The sequence below is a fragment of the Eretmochelys imbricata genome, chromosome 6 (genome assembly GCF_965152235.1).
Source record: "Eretmochelys imbricata isolate rEreImb1 chromosome 6, rEreImb1.hap1, whole genome shotgun sequence".
NCBI classification, from domain to species: Eukaryota; Metazoa; Chordata; order Testudines; family Cheloniidae; genus Eretmochelys; species Eretmochelys imbricata.
Window position 1 is genome coordinate 47,505,573 of NC_135577.1, and position 26,764 is coordinate 47,532,336.

General features: G+C 41.9%; 1 protein-coding gene across 2 annotated transcripts in view; it reads right to left on the bottom strand.

The window, feature by feature from the left end:
- Nucleotides 1-26,764, bottom strand: part of NELL1 (neural EGFL like 1) — a 430,252-nt gene that overhangs the window by 376,237 nt on the left and 27,251 nt on the right. For both annotated transcript variants that reach the window (XM_077820141.1, XM_077820140.1), the window contains exons 3-4: nucleotides 22,250-22,400; nucleotides 1,600-1,770 (exon numbers count right to left, since the gene is read on the bottom strand). In XM_077820141.1, the coding sequence (XP_077676267.1) occupies nucleotides 1,600-1,770; nucleotides 22,250-22,400 (322 nt within the window). The remainder of the gene's footprint in view (nucleotides 1-1,599; nucleotides 1,771-22,249; nucleotides 22,401-26,764) is intronic.

The following is a 26,764-nucleotide window of genomic DNA, read 5'->3' on the forward strand; positions in this document are numbered from 1 at the left end:
TCACTTTCACATTCTTATGAAATTTACTGAAGTCTCAGCAGGACATATTGGTGCAATAAAAAAAAAAGTTGATTCCCTCTTCAAATGCAAAGGTATAGGAGGTTAAGATATAAAGCAAACTGTTCATGCCAACACTTGGAGAAAACTCTAATTAACTGCATTGAGATACTACAGTTGAGCCAGGAACTTAAAATCGTCTCTCTCTTCCCCCCGCCATTTAAACCTCTACTACTTTCTACCCTCAAGCCACTCTTTAAAGATATTCCCATTGCCTTGGAAGTTATTGCAAAAATATAGAACCAAATAGAGGTATTTAGTTATGGCTCCATGCTGGGAGCGGAGCAGAGCTGAGCTGCACCACCTCAGGGGATGCTCCAAGAAGAAGAATCCCTTCCCAAGCACAGGGGGTGTAGGCCGCACTACTTCACATAATGGTACAGCCTGCTCTCCACTCTGTGCTGGACCAGATCTGCATCCTACATCGAAGGAGTAGGGCCATAATCACATCCTAGTTCCCTTTCTAAAATGAAATGCAGAATGTAGAGGGCAATAACTTCTCTCTAGCAGGGACACTGGAACAATTTGTATATTGGGGGTGCTAACAGCCATTGAACCAAACTGTAAAGCCTGTGTATAACGGAAACCCAGGGGATGTGGCAGCATCTCCAGCACCCCCTAGATCCATCACCTATGCTCCCTAGACCATGTAAGCACCGCAACAATAAAACTCATATGGAGGGGTTGATCCAGCTCCTGTTGAGGTCAAGGGTGTTTTAGTGTTCATTTCAGTGCAAGCTGCACTGAATCTAATATCTTTCCCACACACAGAATTGTCTTCAAATGCCCAATCCTGTGTTGTGCTGAATGTCCTCGACTGCCACTAACCTCAATGAAGGATGAGTGCTCAGTATATCACAAGATCAAGTCCCAAATGGAAGCAGTTTCTCGGTTGGTAGATTTTTGTTCCTGGTTGTGGGTTTTTTTGTTGGTTTTTTTTCGGGGGGTTGGGGGGGGGGGGAAGGGGGAGCTTGCACACTAATGCTGGCAATCTGCAATCCTTACAGCTTCTTAAAGAAAGGTAGTGAACTGGCAGCCAGAAAATAAGTGGTACCAATACTGAACTTTTAAGAAGAGCAGGCCCTTTTAGAAAAAGGCATTTAGGCTTTTGTTTGGTTTTTAAAAAAAGGACACTTGATCAAGTGAAATGAAATTAGAAGCTCAAACATCATCTTCATATATTCTTCAAGCTGAGTGAAGCACTCCACGGACAGAACAGGCTGCACAACCATGTATCACACTTAAATGTAATCACAGCTGAAAATAACATCAGCCAGTACCTACACTACACTGAGGTATATTTAAGACTCCCCAATCAGCAATCGACCTTTCCTACATGTGTTCATAATCACAGCATACCATTTCATTTTTATGCTTTGTTTTCTTTCTTACTCTATTGAGTTTGGTCACTTTAGAATATAGAACAGTTTTTTTCTTTTCTCCAATTGCAGTTTTGTTCCCAGGGGAGAGGAGAGGGAGGAGCAAAGAGATGGCTTGTATTTCTCTTTAAAAAAAAAAAAGATACAGAACACAATTTCTTACCTGTTGCAATCGACATGAAGCAGAAGGTGGGATGCACTAAGTGACAGTGCAATCTTGTGCCACTGTCCATCTGCCATCCGGTACGGGAACACCTCTGTTCTTGCCTTTCCATTAAATCTGTAATGATATCTAATCTCGTCCCTCAGGCCGCTGCTCTCCAGTTCAAAGTAGCTGTATTTGAAAGACGAAGAATCAGTTCCATGTTTTAGACTGTTTTATCCCTGCTATCACCACCATTTCCCTCCTCCTGTTCTAAAGCTTAAAAATAGTTCATGCATTTGAAAATGAACTAATCACCACACGTTAGGTCACAAATCTAAAACAGGTTACATAGTGTGGGTGTTAGATCTTGTAGTTTATTATTTTTAATATACAGAGTGAGATAGGGCATAGAATGCTGAATAATATCACTTATATGAGGATTGTGCATGTTAAAAACACCATTAGATAGCCCTGGAGATCAAAGTTCCCTTTTTCATCCACAGTACAAGCATCCCTCCACTGCTCTACTGATGTGCTTCATCTCTGGGCTGGATATGAATGGGCAACCTAGAAATGATGGGCTCTATTCACCACTACTAATGCCAAAGAGATACTACAGGAAGAATGCACCAGCTAATTAGCAGAGCAGTACCTGCTTGCCACAAATCTCATTTTAAAATGCTTATTTTAAAATCTCTCGTCAAAAATTTGTGCTTATTCAATGTATTGACTTTTATTTTTAGGGCTGTAATGTTTCAGCTTTACAAGGAAATTAAAGTCACCAGATAGAGTAGGTGTCTCAAAACCTGGCACAGTCAAGCAAGACCCTGGGACATTTGCCACAACAGAACAGTCCCAGGATAGCACTTTCTTGCTAACAAAAACAACATTTTTATTTGGCTCAAACCTCCATCAATAGCTGCTTCACGCTTGCGGGAGGAACTAGAGAGCCAGTTAATATTTTAAGTGAGTTTAGTCCCAGCACCAGAGCAACTTCCCCAAGCTGGTCTACCAGGGACAGCATCTAGGGACAAGAGGGTAGACTGGCCTCTATGCCTGTTTAATCCTAGGCCAGTCATAAAATTGCCAGGGAAGGATGTGGGCAGGAACTAACAAGAGAAGAGTGGAACTAATGAGGACTGCACAATTCTCATGGCCTTGAAGGAAGCATAAATGCACAGCCCTCCAATGCTATAGGTATGCTCTGGAGCTTTGGGAGGGGACTGAGCATAAGCTAAACAGTAGGGAAGAGAGGCTCAAAGAAGGAAGATGAACGAGGAGAGAAAACAGAATTATTGGGAAGAGACAAGAACGGAAATGGGAGAGGAGGAGAAAGAGACAGTAGCTGTTTGCTGGTGGTACATCCAAGGGAGCTGGGATTGCTGCACCAGACACCGCACACTTACACCTCTGGTGTGGAGGTGGGGAGGAAGGAGTGCTTTGCTTCACTCTCTAGCAAGCCTCTCCAGAAAAGGGAATAAAATCAATCTTGATATGCCTGCTGTCCACTGCCAAAAGGAGATTTCTAGGATACTGCATTTGGAAGGAAGGAAGAGGAGATCACAGAGGATGAACAGAAGAAAGGCAGGGACCCATACCCAAAGAAGACTAAAGACTGAAACAAGGAAAAAGAGAAACGGGAACTAGTGGTGTGGAGGAGAGGTAACACACCTGCCCAACTCTTGAAACCTAGAAATAGGAAGAACTGGAGAGAGAACATAGGGAAGCCACTTTCATTTAAAGCCACTGAAATATGTGGCATTAGAGAAACTTTTCTGGGGGATAAAAAGGAGAAAGATGCCTGATTAGCTAAAAACTCCAGAGATTATTAAAAGTGAAAACATTTTAAACAGCTCATTTACTCTTGGCCATTCATGCCATTTGTCTGCTTTTTTCATGTTCCTCAGCATTGGCAGTTTCACTCTGGTTTGTAGTCAATTTCACTCCCTGGTTCTCATGGAGCAGCGCAATGGTGCATCATTTGGGATACAAATGCTTCCAGGGAATGACTACATCCAAACAGAAAACTCATTGCACTTGTCAATTGACAAGTACATGTAATGCAGTTTTGCTTTTTTTGTAATATTTTCTTCCCCATCTTTACAAAACAAATTAATTTTTGGCCTAAAATATGCAACAGTAGAAATATGTAAAATCTAAAACAGTTCGTAATGAAGAGACAGACACTTAGAGCAGAGGAGAGAGGGAGAAGAAAAAAAGATGTGACTTATTTCATGGGGGGGGGAGGGGTGTCACAGTTCACGGTTCCTTCCACATACTAATCCAATTAATTGGGAAACTAAGAAGAAATATCTATCTAAAATGCTGGATTCCAGCCATCTGAGAGACTTCAAACCTCTCATCCCCTTAATGGACAACAATGAAATAAACATCAAATCGATGGACAGAGGAGCCCTGCAAGTAAAATAGGATGGAAGAGAAACACTTAACTATTATTCTCAGATACATTCTACTGCTTCACATGACACATTTCACATAGTTATTGATTTTCTTTCAAATAGACAGAGGGAATTAACAATGCAGATTATCCAGTTGTTCAAGGCAATGGTTCTCCAACTGTGGAGACCAGCACTCTTGAGCAATGATGCTTCCAGTTAGTTCCAGTTTAGTCTTGGATTATTTTAGGATTTTCAGAGACTTTTTTTTAACCAATTACTCTAAACCCAAAAACAAAAATACAAGCCTCTATCCACACCTCATGTGACCATTTCATAGCTTTTTTTGTCAGGTGTTCCTGTGGTATGAACTCAGACGTGATCAAATTTGCAGAGGACACCAAAAGTGGTGGGGCAGCAAATACCCAAGAGAGACAGAGTTACACCGCACTGTGACCTGACGAGACTGAAGTAGTGGGAGCTACAGCAACAAGGGGAGAGTCATTACTAACAAATGTTAAATCCAACAGCCCAGGGAAATGAAATAATCAGTACAGATAGAAAATGGGGACACGTAACTAAATAGCCACTCCCAGCGCATTAAAATAAGCTTATCTTCATTCTCTCTAGGTTCTTGTGTCATTTTCATCGCTAACATGTGAGAGATTTCCAATAGAAACTGCCGCAGAAAAAGTATGGGACTGGAATCATGGGCTTAGAGGAGAGCTAATCCAAAAGAAGTAGGCCCTTTTATTAAGGGGCCCACTATATGAACATTGGTTCAAGGTCACCACAACCAAATGTAGGCAAACCCAAAACAGAGAAAACTGTTCCTTTTCTTGTTCCTTATTGTCTTTTCTTCGTCAACACGATATACATCATTCTCTCATTTACATTTCCTACATAACCAGATCCTAAGGTGCACCTGAGCTCCATTCTGCTACCTCCTGGTCTCGGCCTATGACCCTGGAGGCAGTCAGGGACTGATTTGATTCCAGATGCAATTTAGAGAAGCCTCAGAACTGCTCTAATTTATGTCAGTTAGAACAGTCCCCTAGGGAACTTTTATGTTAGTGCACACCCCAGGATTGCAATGCACTTTGGCCACTCTGGAGGGCTCCAGGGAGTGCTCCCTCTATAAAGCGCAAGCCAGAGACTCAAGCTGGGTGGAGCAAAAGTAGCCAAAGCAGGGACTGTTGCACTATGGGGAGTGGTGAAAATGGGGGCCAAGCAAGGATACCCCTCGCCCTAAAAATACCTCTGGACACAGAACTGAGAGTCCAGCCAGTAGTAGCAGAAGAAGCCAAAGCAGGGGCCTCTGGACATTCCAGGCAAGACTATAGAATAGTCTCGGATTTTCTCTGCCTGTGCTGATTGGTTGTTTGCACCAACTCTCCATCTCCCTCACCGATCTCTTCACTTCAACTTCACTCCACAATGCCCTTCTTTACCCTCTGCTCCGCCTTACCCTGTCCCACTCACCACTTCCCTTCTCTTTCCATTTAGCTGATCCCCTCCTAAGGAGCCATGCTCCCAAAACAAACAAAAATTGTGGAACTAACATGCCATTTCCTGCCACCCACTGTTCACTCATCTTGTGTGTTCTATACCTTCCCTCACCCTCTGTCTGACTTGTCTATTTAAACAATAGTGTCTCATCGTTTCCTTATACTCCCCTGTTGGTCTCTTTGCATCCCTCTGTTTTCTCTGGTCTTAAATGTTGATTGTAAGCTCTTTGGGACAGGGACAGTCTTTTTGTTCAGTGTTTGTAAAGTGCCTAGCACAGTGGGGTCCTGGTCCATGACTGGGGCTCCTAGGTGCTATAACAAATAAATATAAGTGCCACTAGAGGAGTACAAAGGAGAAGAATCAGGGTTTGGACCAGTCATACTTTGCACTTAGAACAGTGCCGCTTCCATCGGAGAATCTTAGAGAACCTTACAAATACTGATAAATTAAGCCACAAGATATACCTTTGAGGCAGATATCACCATCCCCATTTCACAGATGGTAACATGAGGCACAGAAAGGTTAAACCATCTGCCCAAGGTCCCACAGAGTGTCACTATCAGAACTAGCAGTAATATTTAGGGTCCCAGTCCTAGCTTCCAAACTAGACCACACTTCATCTGTTGCCACAATGACATCTCCTCATATTAGTGGACAGTGATGACAATTAACATTGTTAGGAGCAATTTATTATGTTCAGATATTACCATCTCAAAAACCCATAAAGTGGCACTTAGTTCTTGACTGCCAGCTCAGAATAAAGCAGGGATAATAAAATAACATCTGCTTTCAAAAAGTGCACACATTCATTCCTCTTATGCTTTCCTGTCACTGATCTATCACAAAAGGCTTGCACACTATTGACAACAACAAAAAATACTCTGGGCCTGATTTTCATTTACATGGAGGACTCTTTACACAACTGTGGCACCATAAGCCCATCTGCATCCCCAGGTTTCAGAGCCCAAGCTCCAGCCTGAGCCACAACTTCAAAGTGCTAGCTACACAGCTACTTCTAGAGCACTAGCGTGAGCCTTGCAAGCCCAACTCTGTTGACCCGGGCTGGGAGGCTCACTACCATGAGCTGCGTAGACATGCCCTTAGAGTGGGGGTAAATGTACTTTGCACCAGTCTTACATAAATTTGTCACTTAAGTGTTTTTCCCACCAAAAAGGGATGCAGAGCTACTTAAAACACAGAACAGAGACACTGAAAGCAGCTGGGGAACTGGGATTTGCCTATACTATAAAAAGCCAACTAGGATTTTTTTTCTTTTTTTAAAAGAAAATGCGTGTCTGGCAAGGCAGAGGGAAGGACACACACAAAAGGAAGTTTTCCCCTAAATTTCCCAAGCAGCAATTAAGCATTACAGTGGAGTCTAAATCACGGATCCGAGTGCAAGGTGCAAGACTGTCAGAGGCAGAAAGAAGCAAAATTTAAAAAAAAAAAGGGGGGGGGGGGGGAAACAGGTCAGAGAGACACACACGGTACCCCTACAGTATATAACATTAAACATTAACTGAGGATGGTGTTGTGCAAGATCTAACCTTTTGTTGTTCATGTAAGAGGCAAAACAAAAGGCAGAAGAATTTAGGTTTTCTAAATGGAAGAGCAGAGCTTTGATAAGAAGAGCCTTAAAAGTTCACCTAAAAACTGCAATATCAAGAAGATTCTGGAGAGATTATTTTATTTTTTGGGTACTCAATAAGAGCACTGATAATATAAAAGGAGCTATTTGCTGCTGCGGGCAGTTTGCAAGCTAGAACAGCACTAGGACAATCACTGTCCAAGTTACATTTAGGAAGTTAAAGGTTTCATAATTGCCATCTGCTGTCAAAGCACAAAAAGTCATTTAAATGAATTTCTTTCTCCTTTCCACATAAGCAGCATGGAAGAAGCTAAGGTTTCAGAAGTGGGGGGTGGACCACCTACAGAAATAATAAGGTGGCAGAAAAAAATTATATATTTACAAGGTTTATCGCAGAAGCTTAAAGGACTGAGTGCAAGACAAGCAGCTATAATAGGAAATGCATCACTTTCTGCAATTATTCTTCATAATCCCTCATAGCCACAGAGCTAATCACCTACCGCACAATGTTTTGTTTGTTAATAAAGGACAATGTCCTAGCTCTGGAAAGATCCATCAGATTAAATTCGATTATGTATTGTAACTGTATAAGTCGACTGGCACAATGTGTTCCAAGACAAAGTCATTTCTCGCTTGGCAGGCTTTAGTAGTAATGGTTACTTCAGGGAATGAAAACAGGTGTTTCTGCTGGCCTTGGAGATGATCCTCCCATTTTGGTGTCAAGCCACTGACTAACAACATCCAGAATTGCCCAATTAAGATTCAGTCTCAGAAGTTTCACTGTACAGCAAGTGCAGCCATTTCTTTACAGGGCAGATTTGTTATACTGTTAGAGTGCCCATGGATAGCATCTTTCTGCCTTCTCTGATGAAGTGGAAATATACCACTAGACAAATCCTGAGCCTGGTTCTTATCTCACTTAAACCAGTGTAAATCAGAAACAACTCCACTGTACTCAATGGAGTTAAACTGGGGTGAGTAGAGAATCAGGCCCAATCTATGTAGATGTTTAAAAACATGGGCTGGCGTAGACTGCTCCATTGACTTCCGGGAAGCTGCATCAATTCACACCACCAGAGAATTTGGCTACATATACACTTGCACAAATGTTGCCCGCATTCACAAGTTGGCTAAGCAAGCGCACACAAGGCAAAAAGTGAACAAACTCAAAAGACTATTACTGGCTTTATTCTAAAGTACTAATGCTCTTGGAAATCGTTCCCTCAGTATCAAATTACTGTCTTTTCTTCCTTTCTCTTTAGAAGATGGATGAAAGCCTCTCTCAACTGCAATGAAAAAGAGAGGCTACTTGCTCCTGAAATAAATGTGCTCTGTATTACATCCAGTGTATGTTCTGCCAGCTGTAGAGACAAATAAATGGGAATATATAAGACTGGGTAAACAGCACGCCCCATATTTCTTCACTGAGGGAGAGGGCAGAGTAAGGAAAGTAAATGAAGGAGATTTTGGACATCTCACCTTGGATTCTAAACATAATAGTGGAAATTGATCCTTATTGTAACTCCACAGAAATCAATGGAGTTGCATCAGGGACAAATTTCGACCATTTTAGAGGCTTTTGCTGCATTTTCTTTTTTTAAGCTTCCGAATAAGAGCCAACAGATTGTTATCATGGTGAACTAATGCTCTTCCCGATCAGTGTTTCTGTGAAAGGCACAAAAGCTGGAGCCTGGCCGGGTAACAGGGTAACAGCCATCTGGGCCGCTGTAAGTAGCCCTGGACTCTCCACCTGACCTGGGTCGTGGGCCCAAGAGGAGCCCCCGGCCCATGCCCCCATGAGGGCAGGTGGAGGGTTCAGGACTCCCAATAGCGGCCCAGAAGGCTGTTACCCTGTCCAGCCTCCAGCTTCTGGCCTGGACAGGGGGTGGTGCCGGGGGGAAGGGGGGGACACGGGCATAGCCACAGGAGGCAGCCCTCATGGCCCACTCACTGTTATGAAGGATCTGGAGCCGCTGGCTGCAGCCAGAAGCCAGGTGTCAGAGCCAAGCATCAGAGCTCAGGGTGAGAACCGGAGTCAGAGGCCAGATGCTAGGGCCAATGGTCAGACCCAAAGTCAGAAATCAGGAATCAGAGCCCAGGGTGAGAACCAGGCTACCTGGAGTGAGGTAAGGCAGGAGCAGGGCTGAGTCTAATGCAGAACAAGGCAGGATCAGGGCTGGAAACAAGCAGGTACAAGAGCTATCATGGTCATGGGTGAATGCTTTGAGCAGTTGCTGAACTGCTGATGGCCTGCAGACCCTTCCAATCAATCAGGCAGCCTACTACAGACCAGCTGTGCTCATTAGGTTGCCCAGAGAATGATTCTGTTGTAGGCCTTGATTCTTGACAGCATCCAAGTTTCCGGGAGGAAATGCAGCACACAGAAAAACCAAGATAGGTCTCAGCACTCATTTCTCCTGAACAAAACTGGTGGTCAATAAGCAAGTCTAGAAATACTGACATAGGACCTCTCCCATAACCAGCCCTGCCTCTCTGACATGTCAGCGTGATGCTGAATTGGAAAGGGTCTTCTTTTCTATATTCCAATTTACTGCTCTAGTCAGCCTTTTATCACGTTTTTGATAACCTTATTCAGGAACAAGAGACTTGAGAGCGTGTTCTGGATGGAAAACGCTGAGTGATGGTGGCTTGTATTTTTAAGGAACGATGATCTATATATTTTTAAGAAAATGATCAGATACAGGATATGATTTGACAGATGGAATGCTCAAATATGTATATGAAGGAAGCACAGTGCTTGAGGAATAGCAGAGTGAACTGTTAGGAGAGCCTGGCTAAAGTTACTATTATTTGTTAGCACAGAAATTACTGCTGCACCTATTTTTATAATTAAAGCATCTGAACATTATCATGTTTTACAGATGTATCATCAGTCGCTTATTCAAATTCTAGTGTCAGAGAGCAAAATACCAAATTATGTTGCTAAATGCAGAATGGGTTTTAGGCACACAAAAAGTTGGACATTTTAAAATCATTACAAGGCCTTTGGAGATGGGCATTATTATTCTACAATCAACTCAATGTGTTTTAAATCCCTCTGTTAGCATATGGTACTCTTATGTACCTCACACAAGGGTCTTGTTAAGCGGGGATAATGCCGGCCTTATTGAAGTTTATTGCTTGATCATTATCCTTTTCTCGTCATAATCACACTTAAGCTTTAACCAGGCACTTGACACGACTCATTTTAGTTCAAGATCATAGGAATAAGATGCTCAGCAGTATACTGTAACCTGGAAACAACTGCTATGGATGCAATGACCAAAGGAAATGGAATAGACAATACCAAAGAAAACAGAATCTGTGACAAAAATGTACAAACACCTGAAATAGATTGGGGGGGGGGGGAGAAGAAAGAGAGATTATAAACAGGATTGATTGGGTTCATCCATCAGCTACTTAGGAAAATCAGCTTCATGTAATCACCATCTTCACTGATGCATAGACCCTAACCTCTAATTGCCACATGATCACAAATTTCGTTCAAAAATGCTACTGATCTCAGGATGCATTCAATAAAATGGCAGAAGGAAACCTCTGCAGTTCTGCAAAACAGCTGACTGAAGATGGTCTAAAGGGTTTGGATTCTTCTAAAGAGCCTTTGCAGAGACAACAAATGCCTTCAATTCTGCCTTCTATGGTGCTGCCATCTAAGACTGGAGACTAATGTAGTTTGGATTAAAGCTATAATCCTGCCTACAAATAGTATCCACTGCTGATCTTTGTGAACATAATGTTTGGTCAGTGTTCAGAGGATCTCTGTGTGGATTACTTTTTTAACCTCTTATATAGAGCTCTGAAAGTCCCCATCATTCTCAGGAAAATGAAGAAATGAGGCAGATTTAAGATAGTAACTCTAGTTCATCCCAACACTCTCATTTTAGAAATCTGAGGGCACAAAAATGTGACGGCCTTGGATTGAGTTTTACCGTGCTCCAAATCCAAATACTTGAATCTGAGAGAATGAAATGCTGCTCATTTGTACACTTGTATCCTCTATCCTTAAAACAAAGGGAACAGTCAATTAAATAACTTTAATAAACCTTTTTTCTCCTATTGGAGTACTTTATATTAACCTAGTCTGAAAAGTTCAATGATAAAAGTCTCCACTGTGACATTTTGTTCGTTAAAGGTGTATGTGTCTTTTTGTCCCATAGTTCTTCTATATGCCAGGAGGTGTATATCAAACTGCATGGCATTTAGCCTTTATTACACTCAGAAGGTATCTGTGCACCTGCAACTAAGCAAATATCTATCTCAATACAATTTTCTTTCCTTGTGTAATCATAAAAGAAAATGATAACCCTAAAGTCCGAATGGCACAAAAAGGCAGCTTCCAAATATAACTGCTTGTTTTCAGAGTATGTGGTAGAAAGACTAACTTCAACATATTCTAGACTCCTATCACAGATGTCTGAACATCCATTTCCTCCACTGTTGGTGCAACTGCCCACGGTCTGTCAAGGTGACAAGTTCTCGCCAGGTCATATTAAACCAATAAGGTGATGGTGCATTGCAGAGAGAAAAAACGACACCACCACACCTTTATTCAAAAGGACCCACTCACCCTCAGTCCATCTGGGTGGAACAGGAGTCTGTATCCTGCAAACTTATCTAGAAAACACAACTGTTGGTGACCTTGTGTAGCTCTGCTTTGAATGGCGCCCTATGGTTATAGCAGAGATGGCACTCTAGATTGTTTCCTCAGTGTGCAGAAGGCCCACATAAATACCTCTGGCTAAAAAGAAAAATGCTCATGCCACTGTAAAAACCACCACTAGCATAGATCACAATCATTCAAACCTGGGACCTTCGGCACAGTTCATCCCCCCTGAGGTAAAGTAATGACTGCTTTAGCTGGTCACAGTGCTAGGCTGTTATCCTCTGATGGACCAACTACTAATAGTGGACTTGACACACACTGTGTTAGTGTTGAATATACTACCAGGTCACCAGTAGTATCTAGGATATGCTGAGTAGAACTGATCGAAATGCAGAAAATATTTTCAAGGTGGGGGGAACCCTGGAACCATACAGCAGAGTTTCAGAAGCAGATTGTTCAGGTCGGACAGACAACTATGTTCTGCACAAACACTCAGGACTGCACCCCTACCTCAGGCCTCTTGTGAGGCAGGGGGTTTCAACGCTCTTATCTCGCTCAGAAAAAGATGCTTGTTCTTGGATAGGAAGATGATACGCAAAAAATTACAGATAAGATACTGCTGAATCCACCCCCTGCTCCTCTCACTCTGATCACTCTAGCAGCCATATTCACCATTCCAGTCTGACCCAGCGTGCCCCCTTGCAGGGAAGCATAGTGTTGCAGATGAGCCCTTAACTGGCTGTGTGGACTTGTTGATACCCTGGGCGAGAGGAGGTAAGTACTAAAGAGCACCTCCTTGTGGAAGTCTCATTTATTAGTAAAAAAGACAACTCAGAACATAAACAAAACGTTCACACCAACATCCCATTCCTAGTCCAGGTCCCACACCTGAATCCAGTGTTCACTTCTACCCAGGCTCTTTCTCCAGGGTTCTCTTGGTTCCAATATCTTCCCCTGGTGTTAGGCCTCTTGCCCCTACCAAAGTAACATCCTACTCTGGAGTCTGGGGAGATTGGTCCATTACAACTCTTCTCCAGGATAATGTGTGATCCTTCCCAAGCCGAGCTTCAGGCCAGCATCGGGGGACCCCTGGCGGACACCAGGCCCTCCTGGATGCCTGCTGGTGCAGTTCTCCCCTCCCCAGCAGCAACTTTTACATACTCCCCATCTTGGTAGGTTCCCTAAAGAGCTCACCTTTCTAGGCTCCCTGCTCAACCTTCTGGCTCAGGCTCCTCTTGGGATCTTCCTTCCATAGGAGCCTCCTGTCTCCCTTTGGAGTTCCCTCCAACTGATCTTGGGTCACTTATCAGGTCTAGGTGCTTGTTTACTAATTAGCCACCTGGGGCAGTCAATCACCCTCATGTGGGACCTTCATAAAGCAGTCAGGCAGATTAGGATCTAATTCCCCAAAAAGAGCAGCTGTCCCATGACACCATACAGTGATTGTGTCTACAATACAGCAGATAGCTGAAACCGCTGTGGGGGAAGTGTCAAATTAATTAGTGTCAGGGAAACATCCTCCCCCTTAAGTGGGCTGAATGTCTCCTGGGAAGCTGCCCCGCCCCTCGTTTTTGTGATAACCATCCCCCAAACCCAGATGGCTGCAGGAAGCCTGAGAGTAGAAGATGTTAGCCACTCCCCAATAGCATCTGTCATAAATGACAGCACTGCCTGCAGCCCAGCTAAACAGAGAAAGAAAACCAATCTGGCCCTTTAGTGGGACAGAGGTCAGTTTGATGGTTAGTGTGGCCCCTTTGGTGGCTCTGGCAGCCACTAATTTGCAACACCAACACACTACTTAGCAGAGATCCATTCCAAAATTCCAGCAGAATGGCTATAAAACTTTCATCAATTAGTTGAGAAAGTTGCCTTCAGTCTAAATTACAGGGAACTCCAACAGTGTCCATAAAAGCAGCAAATTGAATAACTCAGAATGCTCGGGAGGGCTCTTGGGGGATATACACAGCCTGCTTCTAGCCAACCCTGACATTTCAGCCCCCTCCAATTTCTGCCTTAAAGAGTTTCAAACTGTCATCCCTTCTATTCCAATTGCTGACAAGGTCCAGCCATTGTGTTTCAACAGCTGGTTATTGCCAGTGCATTAATGCTTCAGACGGACAACAATTGTCAGTCCATTGTACATAAAACACCTGCTCTCAGCGGGAAGCCTCAAGATGGCAGGTAGCTCCTCTTCTTTCACAGTGCTTAAATCAGTGAGAGCTGTGCGGAGTTTTAACTTCATTCTTTTTCTTTTTCCTTCTTCACACTGAAATCCAAAGGACAAAGGCCGGGCCAGACCCAATGACCATTGTAACCCATAAGTGTCTTTCCATTGATTTCAATGACCTTTGGATCAGGCCCTCTGTACAGGAAACCAAATTCCATCATCAGCCAGGTTCACCGATTCTTTTTACTCCACACAAACAAAACATGTGCGTACACCTTATAGACGCTGCATGCCTGCTAATTCAGAGGCAAGTGAAATGAGCCAGACTCTTTGAATATTCTGGGCGTATTGCACACAGCTTAAGTGATTAAATATATAAATATTAATGAAGCGGTGACTTTTGCCCTAAAACGTAAAGGTTAATGGCTATATTTGCCATTTTTCCATTTCTTGAATACTGTACAACCCAGAATCTAATATGCATATATACAAGTTGGAGTGAGTCACCAAAAATGCTACATTAAGTAACTGATCCTTCAGTTTTGCAATTAGGGTCAAAAGTCCCTTGCACAAATTCTTTTTTCCTAATTAGATTTCAATGTTTATTTAATTAGTTTGTTACTTGTAAAATCTGGTACAATCCTTTATACTAGCTCTCTTGCAGCTTCTTTCACATTTATCCCGGGGGGGGGGGGGGGGAGTTAGCGGGCTGTACTGTACAGTGGCCCACAATTGTGGTTTGTGGACTAGTGGTGCAGAAAGCATTTCCAGGTGGACTTCAAAGCTGCTTTGCTCATAATGATGGAGAACGTGTAACACATGCAGCAGTAACATTCAATTGATACCTTAATCCATTTCTATTGTGCATAGAAGAATTTTCTAACAGAGCCCCTTTGCATGCCTATGCCACACTTGCAACTAAAGGGCCAAATTCAGATCTTATTAAATAAGTTTTACATTAGCAATGGAGCTAACTCCTGCAATTTTATTGTAAGTCTTGCAATACTTGGTACTTGTTTTTCTAAAGCCCCAATTCCTAGAGTCATGTGCTAATATAAGAATCTCATCTTTCATTCTAAAAAAAAAAAAATATTAAAGCAAGTTGGTAGCCCTCATGATTGGGAAGAAAATCTTTAAAACATGAGTCCTACAGGGCCAAATACCTCATGAGTCCTACAGGGCCAAATCCCTGAGGCAACTAAAAAGAACCTAAAATATACTATATTCTTAAAAAACTCATGTCTTGTTTGCTCATCTCGTAACTTTAGAACACTTGGTTGGCAATTGGTTAAACTCCATTGATTTAAGCGAATTTGCTCCTGATTCAGAACCAGGTGTGAAGCCTCAGAATTAGTTGTGAAGCCTGTCATCAAGTCCCCTTCTTTGTCAGGTACAAATTCAGTCATAATCAAATTGTTTGACAATGGTGGGATGCCAAATTTCAACATGATCGGGCAAGAGAATCACAGGACGTGAAGGAAGAGTTGGTATGAACAAATGGAAAGTGCTACATACAGCAAGGGGAAATTAATAGGAGAAAGTGGGTGAGGCATAAGCAAGCAGCTTCACTCTTCACTTTAAAGTGAGTTCTTCATCTTTCCTCCTTAATATTGCCTTAATATCACTCTTGTAGGTTACCAAGTACTACAACTATAGTAGAAAGGTGTGGAATCAGAACTGAGGGAGGAGTTCTCTTTGAGATCTCTATCAAAAAGAGATAAATAATAGACAAGAAATTGAGAATCCCTGCTAGAGAGCTTTATTTTGCCTCTTATCTTTAAACCTTATTGTCCCCTTCCTGTACCTCCTCCCGGCCCCCAATCACAATTTAAATCCCCTGACCCCCTTTTGCATTCTCTGTATGTAATCTAACCTATTTACCATTTGATTGTTCATATACCCATTTCCCCCCTTCCATTACTATTCTCTTTCTTGTACAGAAGTTTCATGGAAGAATCATAGAAGATTAGGGTTGGAAGAGACCTCAGGAGGCCATCTAGTCCAACCCCCTGCTCAAAGCAGGAACAACCCTAACTAAGTCAACCCAGCTGGGGCTTTATCAAGCCAGGCCTTTAAAACCTCTACAGATGGAGATTCCACCACCTCCCTAAGCAGAGCTGTCCCTAGGGTATGGTGAATGGGGATGACTGCCACGGGCCCTGCGCTTCGTGAGGAGGGGGTGGGGCGGGGAGGCGAGGCGAGGCGAGGCGGAGCCCCCCTACCAACCTCCCCCTCCCCCCACCGCCTCCTGCCCACCGGCGGGCCCCGCCGATCAGCACCTCTCCCTCCCTCCCAGCACCTACCACCGATCAACTGTTTCGCAGTGTCTGGAGGCGCTGGGGGGAGGGGAGAAGAGCGAGGGCACAGCACAATCGTGGAGGGGGCATAACTAGATGGGGCAGGGGTGGGAAGAGGTGGAGTTGGGCCTTGGGGCCAAGGATGGAGTGCGGGCAGGGCCTGGGCGGAGCACCCCTGTCAGACAGAAACTCGGTGCCTATGTCCCAGGCCCCGCATCCCCTTAGGGATGGCCCTGTCCTTATGTAACTTTGCTTCATCACTCTCCTAGTGAAATAGTTTCTCCTAATATCCAACCTAGACCTCCCCCACTACAACTTGAGACCATTGCTACTTGTTCTGTCATCACTGAGAACAGCCTAGCTCCATCCTCTTTGGAACCCCCCTTCAGGTAATTGAAGGGTGCTATCAAATCCACCCCCCCACACTCTTCTCTTCTACAAATTAAATAACCCCAGTTCCCTCAGCCTCTCCTCATAAGTCATGTGCCCCAGCTCACTAATCGTTTTCATTGGACTCTCTCCAATTTATCCATATCCTTTCTGTAAGGGGGGGCCCAAAACTGGATGCAATACTCCAGATGTGGTCTCACTAGTGCCTAATAGAGGGGAATAATCACTTCCCTCAATCTGCTGGCAACTCTCCCACTAATGCAGCCAATATGCCATTAGCCTTCTTGGTAACAAGGGCACACCATTGACTCGTATCCAGCTTTTCATCCACTGTAATCCCCAGGTTCTTTTCTGCAGAACTGCCGCTTAGCCAGTCGCCTGTAATTCCCCAGATTCTCCTTCTTCCCTTTTTAAAGTGGGGCACTATATTTGCTTTTTTCCAATCGTCTGGGACCTCCCTCAATTGCCACAAGTTTTCAAAGATAAAGGCCAATGGCTCTGCAGTCACATCACCCAACTCCCTCGGCACTCTTGGATGCATTGTATCCAGCCCCAGGGACTTGTGTATGTTCAGCTTTTCTAAATAGTCCTTAACCTGTTCTTTCACCACTGACGGCTGCTCACCTCCTCCCGGTACTGTGCTGCCCAGTTGGTTTTGTGAGCTTTCCTCCATTTCACCAACCTCCGGGACGTGCTCTACTAGAGATGGAAAAGACCTATTATGTCACATCTAGTCCTTCCCCCCAGTTAGTGCAGGACTGTCTCCTACAATTCTCTAGGGCTTTGTCCTGCCTAGCTTTAAATGTCTAAAGCAGTGGAGCTTCCACCATTTCCATTGGAAGACAATTCCATGGCCCAATAATTCTCAGCATTCAAAAGTTCTCAGGCTAGTAAGCTTGAAAATGCTATCACCTTACCAGGATACCTTTGAGGAAAAGCAGAAAAACAGCACATCTGGGGAGTCAGTTTACATAGTACACAATATATTTGTGTGAATTAAATAGGAGTCACAATCAACTACCCTTAAGTATAATTATCTCTACTTTATGATCCAACCTATAATTTCTATCACCACAACTTTCTATTGCCAGGGAAAAAAAATCAAAAAAAGTTTGTTAACAAAGTCCTCTGTTTGTTGAGGAAAGTCTGTTGCCAGAAGGGCAGAGGCAAAGTCAGGTAAGCAGCAATGGGTTAAATTCTGAGAAGCCAGTGGGAGTTTTGCCAGATAAAGGACCACAGAATTTGTCCCGGCATCTGTATTCTCCATCTGATGGTCAGATGATGGCCTGGTTGCTAGGTACCACTGCTATCTTGTGTGTGATCCTATTGGGAAGGCCACATTTCCTCCCACTTCCTGTTAGTGTGCCAAATTCACAGCTGACATATACTGGTGCTACTAGACTGATTTCAATGAGTTGCATCCACTTACACCCCAGCAGAGAAACTGACCTGATTAATCCACTCAACGTCAATCCTTCCTAGTACAGTAGAACCTCAGAGTTACAAACAACCTCCATTCACGAGGTGTTCGTAACTCCGAACAAAGCGTTATGTTTGTTCTTTCAAAGTTTACAACTGAACATTGACTTAATACAGCTTTGAAACTTTACTATGCAAAAGCAAAATGCTGCTTTTGACCATCTTAATTTAAATGAAACAAGCACAGAAACAGTTTCCTTACCTTGTCAAATCTTATTTTTAAAAACTTTCCCTTTATTGTTTTAGTAGTCTACGTTTAACACAGTACCGTACCGTATTTGCTTTTTTGGGCGGGGGGGAGGGAGGGTGTCTCTGCTGCTGCCAGACTGCGTACTTCTAGTTCCAAATGCGGTGTGTGGTTGATGGGGCAGTTTATAACTCTGGTGTTCATAACTGCATTGTCAACCCCAGTCTGGAAATAATTTACACACACGCTTAATTTTAAACCACGAGTAGTCCTATTAATACACCCCAGAATGATATTTCCCTCTTTCACAATTGTATCACATTATCGGCTCATATTCAACTGGTGATCAGCGATAGCCCCAAGATTCTTTTCTGCAGTACTACTGCCTACCCTGTTATTCTCAATTTTGTATTTGTGCATTTGATTTTTCTTTTTTAAGTGTAGTACATTGCACTTGTCTTTATTGAATTTCATATTGTTGTTTCATCTCTGTCCATGTTTACACTTTTTGTAGGATTCCTTTTTGATTTTCAGGTCATTAGAGAGCTCCTGCTGCAGCCCTATTGGCCTTTCGTGATTCCTCCTATCTTTCCTTCACATTGGGATAGTTTGCTGAAGTGCCTTAAATATTGTCCCTTTGAAAAACTGCCCACTCTCCTGAACTCCTTTTCTTTCCTTAGATTTTCTTCCCATGAGACCCTGCTTACCAGTTGTCAGAGTTCGTTAAAGTCTGCTTTTTTGGAAGTCCATTCTCCTTGTTGTGCTACTCACTAGGTCCCTTCCAACTCTACATTTCTATGATTAAAGCCAATCAGACCAAAGGAATCTAAAGTTAAGCACCCAAAAATTGTGGCAAGCAAACTTCAAAGTCTCTTTTTTTTTTTTTTAAAGTTTGGGTGTGACTTGTGCAATCAATCAATGGCAGAACCAGGAATTGAGCTCAGGTCTCCTGATTCTAGTCCAGTGCACTATCCACTGATCACACTGCCTCTCACTACTAGAAAGCTTTAAATATATATATAAATAAAATCAGACAAGCAATGCACTTAGAGACCCACAGAGATGTTCTGTCTTCATATTTTTACTTGGGATTTGGGACCAAAATCTGGATACTAATAAGAAAATAACATTAAATAAAGTTAATGGATTCTGATTACCAGGAAGTTGTGGTAAGCTCCCACACATGCAGCCAATAGCCAAAACGGATGCATTGCCAGATCAGTGAAGAATCTTGAGACAAGCTGACCAGCCATATGTAGGACCTCGGGAGTGGCAAAACCTTACCTATGTTTGGAGCTGACAGCACAAAAATAGCGACTTGATTTAATTTTGTGCATGGGTTCCAGGCCATGCAAGGCCACTACTGGTTTGGCTTGAGTAGGCTTAATATGACAGTCTCTACTAGATCCCTGTGAAATCCAGGGGTTTCTGATAGATGGAACTTCAGAGTCACAAGAGGCCTCACTGGCCCTGTAGGCTACGCTTTGGAAGTTTGGGTTAGCAGCCAGTGGCTATAGGAAGCCAAAGCCTGGCTCTGTCCAACTTTCACCAAAAAGGCACAATTACATTAGCATTTAATATAAAGAGTCAGGGAATGCAACATCTGTGTCAGGATATGAGAATGCATTAGAGTAACAATACTGTACACAATGTCTATAATGTGAAGTCCTTTGCAAACATTAAATAAAGAAGCTTCACATGACCCCAGTAAAGTATGTATGTATTATCATCCCCACTTAAGGCAGAATGAAGTAAAGTAAGTAGGTATAACAAGATTCAATGGCTGGCAGTTGAAGATAGATACATTCAGACCAGAAATAACATCCAAATCTTGAACAACAAGGCTAGTTAACTATTGGAACAATTTACCAAAAGTTGTGGTGGACTCCCCATTAATGGCAATTTTAAACTCAAGATTGGATGTTTTTCTAAAAGCTATGCTCTGGTTCAAACAGGAATGAATTCAAAAAGCCCTATGGCCTGTGTTATTCGAGGACAGACTAAATGATCACACCAGTCCCCTTCAGCCTTAAAAATCTATGAAAAAAATAACATTTTCCAGGCTACAAAAAGAGCCTGTAGCAGAGGTGGCAACAGAACCCAGAAGTGTTGATTCCCATTCCCTTCTTCTGAGCACTTGACACAATGCCTTCTCTACAAAATATATCTACACACACACACACACACACACACACACACACACTAAACACCAACAGAATAACTGTCATTAGACCTGCTATTTATTAGTTCTACCTCCTTTTTTGGAGAAACTTGAATGTCTGCCATTACGGATATGACAGCTGTGATGGGTTCAGTCACAGAGACCCCCTTGGGACTGTCACCTTACATGCTGAAACTACCTCTGAGCCCGTTTTCCCTGTCAGCTTGGGACTCCAGAACCCTGTCTTGTTGAGCCAGACAAGCAAGCCTGCTGCAACACAAAGGCAGGGTCTGAACCACGTCCCCAAAACTGCAGGCTTTAACTGAAAACCACTCAGCAGGTACTCCTGTCTCCAGCTCCCAGACCCCAATGGCATCGAAACCCCAAATAAATCAGTTTTACTCTGTATAAAACTTACACAGGGTAAACTCATAAATTGTGCACCCTCTATAAAACACTGATAGAGAAATATCCACAGCTGTTTGCTCTCCCAGGTATTAATCACTTACTCTGTGTTCACTAATGAACAAAAGTGATTTTATTAAGAATAAAAAGTAGGATTTAAGTGGTTCCAAGTAATAACAGACAGAACAAAGTAAGTCACCAAATAAAAAAGCAAAAACACGCAACTCTAAGCATAATACATTAAGAAACTGAATACAGGTAAATCTCACCCTCAGAGATGTTCCAATAAGCTTCTTTCACAGACTAGACGCTTTGTTAGTCTGGGCCCAATCCTTTCCCCAGTACAGTTCTTGTTAGTTCCAGCTCAGGTGGTAACTAAGGTATTTCTCATGACTGCAGCCCCCTTTGTTATGTTCTACCCCCTTTTATAGATTTGGTCCAAGATGGGAAACCTTTGTCTCTCTGGGTTCCCACCCCTCCTTCTAAATGGAAAAGTACCAGGTTTAAGATGGATTCCAGTATCAGGTGACATGGTCACATGTCACTGTGAGACCTCTTTCTTCATTACCCACATGCTGGCCCCCACATCCACAAGAAGGCTTGCAGGTAAATAAACCATCTACAGTCAAATGTCCTAGTCAGTGGGTGCCATCAAGATTCTAAACCACCATTAATGGCCCACACTTTGTATAATTACAAAAGGACCTTAGAGTTAACTTCATATTTCTAGTTTTAGATACCAAAATGATACATACATACAAATAGGATGAACACACTCAGTAGATTATAAGCTTTGTAATGATACCTTACAAGAGACCTTTTGCACAAAGCATATTCCAGTTACATCAGATTCACATTCCAAGCATATTTTCATAAAGCATATGGAGTGCAACGTCACAACAGCTATCCAAAGAGATCATTTTTCCCATTGACAGTAAACGAAGACTAATCTTTTTAAATTTACACTACATTTATATCTCAGAAAGGGAACATAAAACGCATCACCATCTGGAAGGCATCCAAAGCATAGGTTTCAATAATGGTCTAATTGCTAGACCTCAAAAGAGCAGAAACTATTTAAAATGATACAAAACGTAGTGAAGAAGGAAGCATGGGACTGTGCAATGTATGTAGATTTAACATCCCTGAAGAAGTGAAACACATGATGAACTAATAGAGATGACATTACAGGGGCTTCTATGGTGTGTTAAGTACCTACCTCGTTGGCTTAAAAGTAACTAAAAGATCAAAGTAATATGAAGTCTTTTACTGAATAAAGTATCCTGCCTCCTTTTGTTTTAACAAAAAAAATAACTGACAAATCTGTGAAACAGAGACTTTGACTGTCACTTCAGATGTTTCAACTACTACTTTAGCTCAATGTCATGCTAGACCATGAAGTGCAGAGATACTTCTGCTATAGAAGAAAAGTGAAGCTTTCAGCAAAGAAGAGATTTCCTCTTACCTGTGCTCCAACTCTCGGATGGACAGTACAACTCCAGAAGTTGATGCCCTCTGTTGCAGGGTGGCCAGAAACGTGAATTCACTTTTATTCCGAAAGAGTTGAATTAACTTCTCGCTCACATGGGGCGCTGCATGGATTTCTCTTTCTACATCTAAGAGTTTCATCGACAAGAAGAGAAGGGAAGGGAAAAAACACAACGGCACAGTAAAAAAGTCAAGTCTGAAGGATTCAGATTACACTTTTTATTTTCCTCTTCCATCAATATTTTTCAACAGTTGTGTACTGCACGCTACAGCTGCATTCATTCAATGTGAAAACCCAAAATGCCATCTCTGACAATGTGCCCACTTGGACAAGTTCACAATTGGCCAGGCACTGATTTTCTGACAGAAATGTTGACAGGATGCTAAGCAATTTGGGTCTGCTGCAAGCAGATTAAGTTGCAGTAAACAAGGTGTGTTGCAGTCAGATAAATAATCTTCAAAATTCCAAGGAATATCAGGAACTGCCTGTTCCCAATGCCACTTACCAAGCTCCGATTTCAACTTTACCATTGACTCAGTTACCATCTCTCCACAATATATGTGAGGGACCCTGTCCTTGCACTGTGTAGGGCAGAGATGTATTATTGCTAACAATGCTACATAGCTATGCCTTTGCCCAAAATAAATTCAGGACATGCTTGCAATACACTATCATTTCTAGGATTTCTCAGTTTAAACAAGCAATGTGTGACAGCTCATACAATATTTATTAATCTACACTCTGATCAAGTAGGGCCAGAGGTGTTTCAGTCTTGCTAATTCTGCTGTTGTCCATCAGTGGCATGCCTTCCCACTCTCCGCTCTTCTTAGACCCAAAGTCACCTCTGTTCAAACGCACCCACTGCTATCTCACCATTTCTTACTGCACACCACTAACCTCTAAGATGGTGAATAATGAAAGGAAAGGGAACACTGAAAGCCTGTTAAAGGAATGAATCACGCATCATTTCACCCTCCTCTGCTATTTTGTTTTGTCATGTCTTTCATGCTGGCACTTTATCACATATTTTTGGGGCCTGTGTCACTTTCTTTTCTCAAATGCCATTACCAATTAGAAAGCCACGCACTGCTTCTTTAGAAAGGCTTTCTTTGAAGCCAAACATTCTGGCTCAGTTCCTCAACTGGTATAAATCAGAGTAGCACTACTGAAGGATCTGGTCCAGTGTAAGTGCTGTAGGGTAACGGACAAAAAGTGATGAAATTTACAGCATAGAGCCTCACTATAAAGAACCTAATGTACTGTAATAAAATTATGTTTATTGGACTCAAGAGAAGAACAGAAGATGGATCCAGAAAAAAAACTGACACCTAAACACCCCTTAATTTTGAGGGAACTCCACACCATGGAGAGAATCCAAATTCTGTGCTCAAGATTTTTAAACTAGTGATTTGGGGTACCTCAATTTTGGGGTGCCCAACCTGAAAAGTCTTAAAGCAGACTGAACATGCTGTCTACTCCCCCACTCAAAATCCAGCATCCCTAAGGTATTTCAAGTGGGGCATCTAAAATCACTAGTCAGTTTTAAAAATCTAGTCCATTGGCTCAAACTCACCCCTAAGATTCACCACACAGACTATTAGTCTGTCTAGTCTTGTATCCTGCAAAAATCATGAAGCTTCAGAAAAAAATCTCCAATGTAGCCAGCAAATTGTACAACACCATGGGAGGGGGGAAAATCCTTCCTGTCCGCTGTAGGTGACCAGCTTATGTCCTTAAGCTGGAGATTTGATTATCCATATCATTATCTTAGTTTAGCTTGCATAGCTACAAATGTTATTAATGGTCATAAAATTACCTAGTTCTTTTTAAAACCTAGCTTCAGGGGATATAAATGTGTACATCTAAATGACAATTAGTGTTCAGCTGCCTCCTTGAGAACATGAGGATATCCTCCATGAAGGTCTTCCATGCTCCCATACTCAATAAATTAACTCAATTCATATTTAACCCATTATTAAAAAAAAAAAAAAAAAAGAGGTATGGAAAGGACAGGGGGTTTTTGGTTTTTTGTTTTTTTTTTAAAAATCATCAGTCTGCTGATCCAGTCCTCAAACTGTGGAGCAAAATAGACACAAAATTAAAGCCAGCACAATTACAACAGGAATTAATCTGGGCCACTAAGGTGTGAAAAATTCAGTACAAAATCCCAAAAACTTGAAAGTAAAAGATTTTTGCTTTTTGATCTGAAGTTTCCAAAATATTTCAATGTCATGAAAATCCTAAAAATAAATATATGACGTTCAAACCATTTTTGAAGTTCTTTCAGATAATAATGAATCCACATTGAAAACACTGGTAGTTTTGTAAGGGACATTTCCATTGGCAAATTTCAGAGAATCTTCACAGAATCCTAAATTTCCAGGTCATTAAATGTCCCAGAACAAAATGAGGATATTTACCTCAAGAATGTTATTTTGTTAATCCATATGGTTTGAGTTTCAATACACTGAGCCTTTCTTTTATAAAAACACTTTGAAATGTAATACTATATTCCTGTGTCTTCTAATAGTGCATGAATACGTCAGAATGCCTCTCTCTTATGCATTCAGCTACTTTTAAAATGAATATACAACATGGATGTAAAATACTACAGTTTTCTAGAATAGGGGCTCAAACCACTGGAACAATATTAATATAGCGTTTTAGACCACTGTTACAGTATCTTCCTAAAAAGGGAAAATAACTTGTAAGGGCCAAATCCTGCAAACAAACACTTAGCTATCATGTATATTGTTATTACCATGAATAATCCTACTGACCAACAGCCTTTGTAGTTGAGTGTTTGCAGGATAAAGCCTTACATTAGCAATGGAACATACTTGCTGACATGGAAAAGATTATGGACATACTTTTTAACATAATTGACATACACTATATTGGAAACACAGAGCTTTTTTTAAGGGGCGACTGGTAATAGGACTCCCAATCCTGCCACCTGACTCGTACAGGTGGACAAGTCAGTCTGCTTGTGTACAGTTCTCTCTAGTTCAAATGGACTTCACACATGTGCAGGGATCAACCTACATGGATAGATAACAGGACCTGACCCTATAAGGCTAAAAAAAAAAAGGTGTGTATATATTTAGTCCACATGGTTGTCATGTACATCATCTGCTTCTGAGCAATCTTCTGTGTTTCACCTGATCTCTAGACAAAATATCATTCAAATGAATTATAAGTACTATATGCTCAGACTTCTATTTTCCATCAATTTTAATTCTGGGGGGGATGGGAGGAAGCTAGCTGCCCATCAGGGAAAAATAGTTCTTACATTATCTATAAAAAATAACTGGCTCCTTGTAATAAAGTGCTATTTCTTTTCTGTGTAACATAGAGTATTGCTTTATCTAGTCATCTTCAATGAAATATTACTTCACACTTGACTGATAATGCAACCTCAGCAAAAACCAAAGAGATGAAGATATGACTTTCTCATGCCCTGCTATGTGGTTATGTTTTCTTAATTTGAAGTGTTGGGTGTTTGGGGGTTCCTTTAAACAAGTCAAAGTGTTTCTCAAATCAAACCCAGGTGAATAAAGCAGCTCTGTATATTTATTTGAAAGTGCAAACTGATATAATAAGCCTTCTCGAAGGATCTACTGAGGGAGATTTCTACCTTGAACAAGCAAAGAAACAGAAGATTCTTTTGTTTAAAAAAAATATGGAATTCTAAAAAGGAAATGTCTATATGCTGAGCAACATTACTTTTTAGCATAAGAGATCACCATTTACTGTCTGAACTAGCAGTATGCATTAACTGTAATTATCAATGGTGCTTACTTTAAGCACCTCCAACTAAATTTCAAATTGTGGGATTTAGTTCCTATTTTGCCAAATTCTGGTGAAATCCTCTGAGTTGATGGAGTTGTTGTCAGGGGGTTTAAAGACACAGAGAACATACCAATTAGGAAATTTACTAGTACATAATGCCAAAAGGTTAGATTCTGCAGACATTTAACACTTTTTGTTAAGCACTGTCTTGACATATACACAGTATAACTAGCTTAATGCCTCTACTGTTCTGTTAGTGTCAAATCTAAAATACTTATCTGTATATTTTATGAAATCCTTCATAATTATTATGAATGCTAATCAAAGACATATTTGGGCCACCATAACTTGCCTATTAAGTGTCAAGTCATTTAAACCCAAAAATGTGGCCTACCTGAAAACTGCTATAAATCTAATAAAGGAAACTATGCACCGAGACTAACACAAAGCCCAAAATACGGAGCCACATAGGACCTCATCAGAAAAGCAGTGCACAGGAGACCACAACATGCAAGTTATGTTGTTCTTTCAACCTGCAGTGCTCACACTCCACAGTTCTTCCATGGCCCGAGACACAGTGGATAATGGCCCATATGCATAAGCACATAACCTTAATACCCTAAACACCTTTCCCCACCGGGACTGATCATGATGCTGGCACTGAACAGTTCTGACGGGCAGCCATAATATAGGTCCACA